A 10309-nucleotide genomic window follows, 5' to 3' on the forward strand; every position below is an offset into this window, starting at 1 on the left:
TGTCTTTGGTGCATGAGCTGGCTTTTTGGAACCTAGGGCCTGTGCCGAGACACATTGCTCAGCCTTGGTGTAGGGAGGAGGGGACTGGACCTGCCTCAACTGAATCTACCAGGCTGAGTTGACTCCCCAGGGGAGACTTTGCCTTGGAGGAAGTGGGAATGGGAGGTGGATTCAAGGGGAAGACTTGGGGATGGGTGGAGGGAGGACAGGGGAATCCGTGACTGATATGTAAAATTAAATTAATTATAAAATAAAAATATTTAAACAAAACAAAAAATAAATTTTGAAAATGAAAATACATAATCACAAGTCAGAAAACAAAACTATTAAATGCTTGGATGTGCTGCAAAAGCTGTTGTTTATTCCCAAATGCTTGGTGTCTCTACTTTAAAAGCTCCACTGTGAAAAGTACTTGATTGACCTTGTGGGTAGCCATTTCTTTCTTCATCTTTTGGGCTTGAATGCTCAGTGGATGTTCTTTTTTTTCCCAGCCTTGGTGACCTTGAAAGAGACAGTGAGAGATACTATAAGACTCTAGGAATTGAGCGAAAGCACTGTTTATATCTCTCCAGTCACCCATCTTTGCCTATAGCCCTCAAGGGGCTTAAATGACTTTTGCCCTCTCAAAGGCTGTTGATCTTCTCTGCTTCATCTTCTCCATTACATTGTCTTATTCTGAGGCATCCCTTTCCAAATATGTATTCCTTGAAGGGATGACTTTTCACACTCGACATGAATTTATTTGGGGCCAGAGAATTATAACAAAAAAGAAAAAGTAAAAAGTATCGGTTTATCCTGTCTATAGCATGGTTTAGAGTAGAAAAACAAAACAAAACTACATGAAATTCTGATTTTCCTCAGTACTACTGCTCTAGGTTATCAGATATAGTTGAACCTCATGGATTCTTGTGTTCTTGAAAATGAAACAACTAATGGGTATATCCCTGTGTCAGAATGTAGTAGCAATTACATTTTGACTGTTGTATCTGGAGTGTACCTTCTGTTTAAACCATCTCTAAGGTTTTAATAGAGTTATTACAAGAGAGTCCCATGATCATTTTTATCTGGCATGAACTATGTTGATCCTATTCCTCCTTAAATTTTCTCTATGTTTCCTCTACCTTACATTTTATCTTGACCTCTCCATTTGTTTGTCTTAATTTGTAGTATTGTTTATCACTGGCTGTCCATTCACTGTCCTGTGATCCATAACTGCCATCACTGATCTGCATACTCATCTTGTCTAAGAATCTGCATTCAGTGCCAGGTAGCATAGGTAGAATTCAGTTCCACCACTTACTATCTTTGTCAGTGACTATTTCTGATCATCTACAAAATGGAAATTATTATTATCTCTCTTTTGCTGTTTAAAGTCCCAGCTCATAGTGAGCATTTGGCAGGTGTTCTCTATTAGTATAAATGTGAATTTACTAAAGGGGGTTCAACATCAACATCAATCTGAACATCCGTCCACCCCTTAGGTGGTGTTCTTTGTTCTCAGTGTTAGTAGCAGCACCATTTATCTTGTTTCTTAACGATAATCACTGAATCACATTTGGATGTGCTTTGAACCCATTTTCTCTCTTACCACCATTACCATGCTGGTTGTAAAATAATGAGGGTCTTTCTTCTTAAACATTACTCATCTCCACTACTCAAAGCCCCATTTATCTTTTTCCCTGCTTAGTACTATTATGAAATAGCTTCTGTTTTGTCTTGATAAAACAGCTGCCTAGTTTTTAAAATCATGCTCCATAGCCTTTGCATGTTTTAGTGGCACAAGTCTATGGTGATATTCAAACTGCCAAAGATTTCATAAGCAACTTACAAAGCTCCTCAATATTTAATGCAAATACTTAATATGAAAGTGTATAATAGCACATAGTTGTGTCTAACTAATATTTCTGCCTCCAAGTCAAGTTTCTGTGCAACACAAATTTTCAATACAAAATATTTTTTACTAATGTGTCAAAGTGACCAAGCATTCATCCTCATAAACCTTTCAGTATTTAGCTTATCCACCATGAATAGTCCTTATTTCCTTATTTCTGACAATGCTACATTTATCTGACCATTTAAACAGCCATTTAGTCTCCCGTTCTTAGAGTTGTCATCTTGCATATGTACTAGAATTAATAGTGTTGATCCCTCTTCAGTGTTCATGTCATTTCTATTTCTTAGATATCTCTATCTCTCTAGTGTCTTCACCCAGTTAAGAAAGTAATACCTACTCATTTTTTATGATGTGCTAAACACTCTGATAACTCCTAAATATATAGGCATTTCTTCCCTTAAAATCCAGATTAAGAGTTTAACTTTCTCCAGAATTAGCCAACTCTTAATGGTTGAGGCTGGCATTCAAATCACATCTGACTTATTAACAACCCTTGCTCTTGATCTCTATTCAAATGTATTTCCATATCATTCTAACTTCTTCATACTTCTGGTTATTTAGAATATATACAATAATCTTTGGATTAATTCTTCAATATCCATTAAGACAATCTTCCCCATTGAAATGAGTATAAGAGCATAATCTCAATTCTCTCCTCCAGAGATAGAATTATCTATGTAATACACTGAAAAGTCAATATTCAGAATCCTAAAGAAAGCATCAATTTCCACTTTGACAACTCCATTCCCAGTCTACTTCCTACCTTAATGAAACTGTGATCACCACACACCAACTTCAGTTGCTTGTCAATTGTTTTCAGTTGAAAGCAGAAGAGTTGAAATTTATCTCCTTCCTCACAGCTGATGTTGTACCATTTTCCATTCCCTACAACTTCTATATTATTTTTATCATCATCCTTTATTTCATAGATTGTGTTCTTTGGGTTCACTTTTTTCTGCAAAATAAAATTAACATTCATTTCCTGAAAGTTATCACATTCAGAGACATTGTTATAAATTCAAAAAAAGACATTTTGTGACAAAAATGACAGGAAAATATGAAATCTGTTCCAGACACAGGCATATAGGTATCTTTACTGAAGTCTTCCCAAAGAATTGTCTTTTATCATTGCAATGATTTACTTTTGTTATCTAGAAGATTTGTGCCTGGAAATCTTAGGACGATAAATGTTCTTCCTGTTTTTCACTACACCCCATTCTATTCCTCAACAGTCTTGATTCCATAAACCACCCTGGTTGATCTCAGGAATCAGAACTTCGGGCAACCATCTTTCTATCTTCTGCTTATAAAGGGATGAATGGCCATTTGCTCCCACTGTTCATTCATTAAATAGGTTAAAAAAATCTACAGAACAGATAAGATTCCGGTAATTTATTCATTTAGACCCTCTCCATTTGCTTACCTCTTTCCAGTATCATGTCCAAGTAAGTCAATGTCCCCAATTCATACTGTATTGAGTTTCTCTCAAGCTATTGCTCTTCAACTTTTCAATTGTGTTCATAAGCATAGTCTAAAGAATGTGTCTTAAAGTATGGGTTTAAACTACAGGGTCTTTTTAAAAGAGGATGGACTAAACAGACTTAAAGTTGCCAAGTTTATAAAACATTTGCTGAGTTCCCCAAGGTTGTCAATTTTAAATACTGAATCCTAATACCCTGATTTTGGTCATTGATGCATCAATGAGAAGTCTGTGTATATTTTCTTCTGTAAATGAGAAAACTAGGTTCATTTCATACAATAGTTATCAATTGCTATGATCTTCAGAAATAGTTAATTAAGATACAAGAGTCAACATTGAATGATTAAACCTACTATCTATAGAGATAGAAGATTCATTCTATTGAGTAGTTTTTTATTTAGAAGGATGCCAGCCAATCATGTATGATTCCAAATACCTGTCACAATCACTAATCACCCTGATTCAGTCCATCTATAGAAACAAAGTATATAGAAAGAAAAAAATGAGTATTGTATAGTTGCAGTGGAGTTTAAAATAACTGAGACTGTTGGCATGGCAATGAACTATGTCCTACACCATTCCTGCTCACTGTGGCTGAGGGTAGGTATTTTTTAACTAGTAAAATAAAGACCCTTGGTAATTCATTTTCAGGGAACTCTTTAAGAGATATCTTAGGAAGTAGGTTGTTAATAGGTCACCCACTCTTATTCCTTAGTATATGGAGTGATTTCATCTGTTATCCCCAGCCATGGTAAAGACTTCTGTTACAATATTTTTATAGCAACTGGAAAGTTATCGTATTTGAGTTCAGGTGTTGGTGGAGAAAAAGACGAAAACAAATTTTCAGGCATTACCTTCTGTAATGTAAACAACCCATAAACCACTGCTCCAGGGCCATACTTGTGAAAATCAGAAATCTGGGGAGGTTTATTTGCTTTTCTGATAAGACTGTTGGAGACTTCAATCTTCTGGTCAGGACCAGCTTCAAATACAGAGGAAGCCTCATTTATCTCTAGGATTCCTTTGAACTTGAAGTAATTGGAGATTATTATGACATTCTTTTTTGTGAACTTCTCTTTCAGGTTGATGTTGAAAACTTTCACATGGAAATACTCATTCACAGTGGCCACTGTAGCATGAAACATTTCTTTTACTTCGTGTTCTGATGACGCATATACAAATGGGTCTATTGCATTGAGCACAATCACTGTCATGGCGTCCTTTTGGAGAACAGCACCTCTGGCAATGCTCTGATTTTGGGTCTGTGTTTTTTTGGTTGAAAAAACACAGGAATATAAATATATAAGTTTATCAGTAAATACAAATTAACCTTTACATAAGATAAATCACAATCTCCACATAAGTCCTAACAATTTATATGTATTTGTAGAAGTGTGGATAAACTAAAGAGGAATTATTTCATTAACCAAAAGGCCAATGAATGGAAGCAATGGGCTTCAGCAACCGAAGTTTGAACACTCACTGAAAATCAGAGGAATATTCTAAGCAAGATATTCAGCATGAACACAGCACAAGATTTGAGATCAATTTTATGATGTACTTAAGTGAAATTATAATGAATTCTAATATATCCTTTGCTCTATGTCCAAAGAATATAAAAGGGGAAAGTTAAATACTGTTGAAAATACAGAATGTTAAATACAAACCATAAAGATGACATAGGACTTTAGTTAACACAGAACTATCTGGGGTTATTCTGAGGGTACAAATTATAGTATATTTTCTAAGGAGAAACCAATCTGCTATAATTAAATGATCAAAAACTACATGAGCTGGCCCACAGTTATCACTTTTAAATAGGCTCAAGAGTGGTACTTTGGTTGGAACTATGTCCTTATACATGGATAAAGAGTTTTCCTGAAGAGCAAAAATTTGCAAATCCAGAGAAATATTATCAGGCATCTAATCTGCTTTCTGCATAGTGTTCTGAGTTCAGTAGGTTTTAACAGAGTATTTCACTGAAGAAAAGATTGTCTTACTGTAAGACAGAGTATGCAAAACAATGAAAATCTATAAACTTCATAGAAGAATAGGAGATAGTGTTATTGTTTCACAAGCCCAAGGTAATGAAAATAATCCAAGCTATCATGTAACAAACAATTATCACCTATGACTGATTAGATTTAATTTGGATCTGTTTTTTTTAATCAGTGTAACCAATTAGTACAAAATGAAAATAAAAAAGGAATATAATTAGTGGTAGTGATGGGTATATAAGTAAACAAGTAGCAATGACTAGACTTAAATTATCAATAAAGTTATAGGACATGCATAAAATAAATGAGTGGGTTTTTAGAAGGCCACAAAATGATCCTTAATGCACACATTTCAAGGATAATCACTGAAAGTGATACTGAGCTTGTAGTAGTAGATAAGCAATCTAAAATGAATTATTTAAAAAAGGAACAGAAACACAGATGTAACCATTGAATATTATATGAATTTTAACTTAGAGACTTGGAAAGAGAGCCCTGATACGTTAAATTTGAAAATCAAATAATAAATAACTATTTTGAGATGTTACACTAGAAAAATTTTCCACATAATTATAAAAGTATCTGAGAAGTACAAAGAAAACCCTTTAAATTATCTGAATGGTAAGATTTGAGGTGAATAAACTTTCTTCTTTTATTGCTTAATTGTCTGATTATATTTCCTTGAGTGAGAAAAAGAAGGGGGGAGAGGTAAAGAAGGAGGGATAGAGAGAGGAAAGGGAGAGTCCAGAGAATGGATGCTGAAAATGTTCTAGTCTTCCCTCTGTGACAAATCATTTGTTTCCTTCAATGAGAACTCAGAAAAACTTAGAGGCATCAATCATCCTATTTTTCATGTGTTATTACATTAATATTGATACTTGATACTGAAGGAATATTTGACAAGACCAAATGAAAGTATCCTGACCTGAAAAACTTAAACATGACATAATAGATTGTAGCTCACTTCTTTTCACTCCCAGTTTCTGGTGAATGTCATATTTTCCTATATTTCCAAAAATTCTTTAATTTCCTTCATTACATTTTTCTTCTCTCCAAGAATTGGTATTTTCTATTACTTTTATTTAATTTTTATACATTATGTATTGATTATAATTCTTCTCCCCCAACTCTCCCAGATCTTCTCCTCTCCCCATTTAACTTCATGTTCTTCCTCTCACTCTCAAAAAATAAAATAAAAACATAAAAAGTAAAATCAGAAAAGAAAATTCCCAAGTAAAACAAAATACCTCCCCTACAAAAAAAAACAAAAACAAAAACAAAAACTCATGGAGCTCCTTTTATATTGGCCGACTACTCTCAGCCATGGGCCTGTTCTAGAATATGGTTGATAGTCTCCATTGGAGAAGCCATTTGCTAGTGGGTATCAACTGAAAATAGCTTCTTTGTTAGGGGTAGGACTGTATGTTCACTTCCTCCTCTCATTTTTGGGACCCCAGGTGGCTTGAACCTGTGCTATTTAAATGTGTGCCTCCAGTGAATGAGTTCATATGTGCATTAGTCCTGTTTGAAAGACACTGTTTCCTTGGAGTCATGCAACATCTCTGGCTCTTAAAATCTTTCATCCTCTCCTTCCACATAAATCCCTGAGCTGTGACAAGAGGGAGTTGATGAAGAAAACCCATTGAGGAATGGATACTGTAAGTCTTTCACTGTCTGCACATTGGCCAGTTGTGGGTCTCTGTGTTAATTCCCAACTATGGCAAGAAGAAGCTTCTGTGATGAGAGGTGAAGGAGGCACTGCTCTATAGATATAACAGTATGTCATATGCTATTGCTATGTTCCTTCAGCAGAATAATAGTAGTAGGTTTCTCCCAGGCCCATGGCTACCTAGTCTCAGGTTCTTAGCTTCTTTAGCAGTGACTGATAGAGGTTCCAACTTATGGAAACAGTACTCATTGCTATGACATTTGTATATCTGGACTCGTCACCTCTCCCTTCCTACCTGGGATCAACACAAGCCAGGAAACTCCTCATTGTCAAAAGAAATGTTATGTTCATTCACTGTCTTCATAGCAACAAAAGGTTATTATGGTGCAGCAAATTCTATATTTGTATCACCTGTCTTTATAAGTTTCTGCCTTTGTATGGAGATTGACTTCTAACATATCCAGTCCTTGTGTTTTTCCTAATTAATTAAATCTCAGTGGCAAGTGCATGACATGGTCAGAGCATCAAGATCTGATCCTGATGTTTGAATTGAAGAAATAAAAGTGAGACAGAAAACCTGTACCTTAGCCAAAGAAGTGTTGGATGAAGCCAAAGATGAGGTCTGCAGCTCTGGGGACTGGCATCTGGCTGTGACTTCCTCAGGACAGGGAGGGTGATCTGGCTCCTCAGACTGCTTGGTCTTTTTCACTCCAGCCTTTTCTCTATTAATACTTTTTCTTTTCTGAAAGTATATCCATTGGCCTGTTAATGAGTCTCAGTATCAAGTGAACAGAATGTGTCTTCATTATTAGGTAGTAGATTTATTATGCCTGAATATGTTGGGAACTTGAAGGAATAACACTCACCTTTTACCTAGGTCTAAGATATAATTATAAATAGTCATAAAATGTGGGCATCAGCTGTTTCATTAAACAAAGAGAAAGGAAAGGGTTATATACACAATTTTTCTGACATTACCTCTATGGTAGGACATAATTGAATTTGAATTTGAAAAGTTGGTTTGTGTAAACATGAACACCATTGTTCTACGTGATTTTCAAGTACACAGCTTTCTAATAGAAGTGAACACATATTAATGCTGCGTGACCACTTACCGTGAGTTTCAATAAAGCTTGAAGACAAACTAATAAAGCAATGAGTCCTTGATGGACAGAGTAGGGAAAAGGCACGGCTGACCCCTCTGTGGACTGCCAGCCCGCAGCTGTTCCTCAAGCTCACCTGAGTTGTGGGAGTCTCCCCTCCATCAGATGCTACGGTGTTGCTGGTAGTCGATGTGGGTGTATCAGAGCCTGCTTCTTGCTTCCTTTTTCTCAGTGGGGATTTTCCTTTTACTAGAATGGGTATAATTTTTATCACAACAAATGCATGAAGAAAGAGCCCAATAAACCAAAACAGAGGACTTGGAACCATCTAGTTTTCCTGCCATTTTCTCTCCATTGCATTCATATCTATGTTTATTCTATTAGTTTACTATGGGGGCACACCACTAAAGGCACAGCCTTAGACACAGTCTCCACTGCTTGATTTTTTTTTTTACTTGTCCCCTCTAAAATGAGAAAATACTTCCTGTCCCTGAACCCATGTCCATCAGCTAAGCTTTTCTCATTCTCATTCTCCAAAAAATCCGAATTTTTATCACACTGACTAGTCATGTTTTGTGTATAATACTCTCAAATAATAGAAAGCAATGAAAGGAAATCTGATATAAACTTGTGCAATGTAAACTTCAGTTTCAGATCTTCATTATGCTAAATGCTGGGGTCAGAGTTGTGTACCCATATATCTAATACTTTTTTAATTCAGTGACTTTATAAAGAGAAGCTTCTTCACATCTGAAAGATGCAGACTTGTACTTAAGTATTAGATAATATTTGTTAGCAGAAAAGATATTAATGATTGGGAAGATTGTTAATTGAGTATTAAATGTACTCTATTTATATGCTTTAAGTGATTTTTTTCATTGTTCACTTTATCATTTTATGGTTTTACTACCATGTTGGGTATTCTAATCTATCTCAACAACTGCTTTTTATTTTATTTACCTCCAATGTAAAAGAAGTTTATCCTGAAATATACCATATTTCTTTGTGAGAAAGCGTTTCTTGAAATCAACTTGTTGACATCTGAAATGCTTCAACCCCCATAATGTCTAAGGTACACAGTGGTAAAGCGACATATCAGCTCTGATCACTGCAGGGAGCCAGAGAGTTTAGGGAGGGAAGAAAAGGGATGAGTGTCCAAGGTGTTCCCATGTTACCTTTTGCTCTCTCTGTTTCAAGTTTTTTAGCAAGGTTTTCAAGTCCTTTAATGCTTTGACACACTTCTATCAGTTTTTCCAGTCCAGCATCTTCTGGGAATGTGTCCTCCATCAGGTCAGCCAACTGAATTCTGTCATAATCATCTTGCATCTTTTTTGTTAGCTTTAGTTCTTGTCTTAGTAAGGACTTGATTTTCCTAAACTGGTAGTCATCCACAGCCACATCCTCTAATCCTTGTTGAAGAACAATTGTCTTGTATTCACTCATTATCTCTACAATTATGGACAATCCTAAAAGATGAAAATGGACATAGGATTACAGACATATACAGACAATTCCAACACAAGCATATTTCTGTGTGAGTGAATGACTGCAATTATGATGTCCATAATTGCATGTGAGAGAAAAATTGAGTTAAATAATAGCTGTGCCACTGTGAAGACTGGATGTAGAACTTCTGTATTAATAAACAAGTCTAGGATATTCTTACATTTTAGCCATGTTAGGTGACTTAGACCAGTGGCAGTTGTGGTGGAAGAAAATAGTTGGAATCAGTAATTGTTGCAGTGTTTAGAGTCTGGGCTATGAGTGTTAATACGCTGGATCCTTTTTCCTTTGTTACTTGGTTCTGGAGCCTGTCCATGGATATCTGCCTACGGCTTTCTGATTTTTCCCATTCTAAAGTGACCTATATGCAAATGAATTGCATCCTATTACAGTGTAACTGGATGAACAATAACTGAAGAAAGATGATCATGCTGGGCCACTGACCCTTGTCCACTAGGCTTTCCATCAAACATCCCTCATTAGCATCCTATCTCTCCTGGGGTTGGATTGTGATCTTTGGGTTCTTTGTGCTCATACTACTGTCAATTTCTCAACATCTACATACTTTTCAGAGCAGGACCCTAGAATTTATTGGATTGAATTGTGTCAGTAGTTTCTTGATTTTTATCCGTTCAAGATTGACTCAGTGGTTCTTATTTATTC

At 35.8% G+C, this 10309-nt stretch overlaps 1 protein-coding gene across 1 annotated transcript; it reads right to left on the reverse strand.

Annotated features, from left to right (window-relative positions):
- Positions 1-465: 465 nt before the first annotated feature.
- Positions 466-9586, reverse strand: LOC128109330 (interferon-activable protein 204-like). The gene is made up of 6 exons (XM_052736524.1): positions 9319-9586; positions 8280-8392; positions 7620-7782; positions 4229-4647; positions 2658-2849; positions 466-501 (listed from the first exon to the last, which is right to left on the reverse strand). Exons 1-6 carry the CDS (start codon positions 9584-9586, stop codon positions 466-468), a joined length of 1191 nt encoding a protein of 396 aa, XP_052592484.1.
- Positions 9587-10309: the final 723 nt, after the last annotated feature.

This window comes from Peromyscus californicus, unplaced genomic scaffold (assembly GCF_007827085.1).
Source record: "Peromyscus californicus insignis strain IS unplaced genomic scaffold, ASM782708v3 Scaffold_14__1_contigs__length_90479793_seg_2, whole genome shotgun sequence".
In the NCBI taxonomy this organism is placed as follows: domain Eukaryota; kingdom Metazoa; phylum Chordata; class Mammalia; order Rodentia; family Cricetidae; genus Peromyscus; species Peromyscus californicus.

Excerpts from the sequence above, each read along its gene's own strand:
- LOC128109330 (XM_052736524.1), bottom strand. The coding sequence starts at position 9,586 with ATGAGTGAATACAAGACAATTGTTCTTCAACAAGGATTAGAGGATGTG. Across the intron at positions 7,783-8,279 it reads GGGAGACTCCCACAACTCAG|AAAAGAAAAAGTATTAATAG; the intron begins GTGAGCTTGAGG and ends ATATACTTTCAG. Across the intron at positions 2,850-4,228 it reads GGTTGTTTACATTACAGAAG|AAAAAAGTGAACCCAAAGAA; the intron begins GTAATGCCTGAA and ends TTTATTTTGCAG.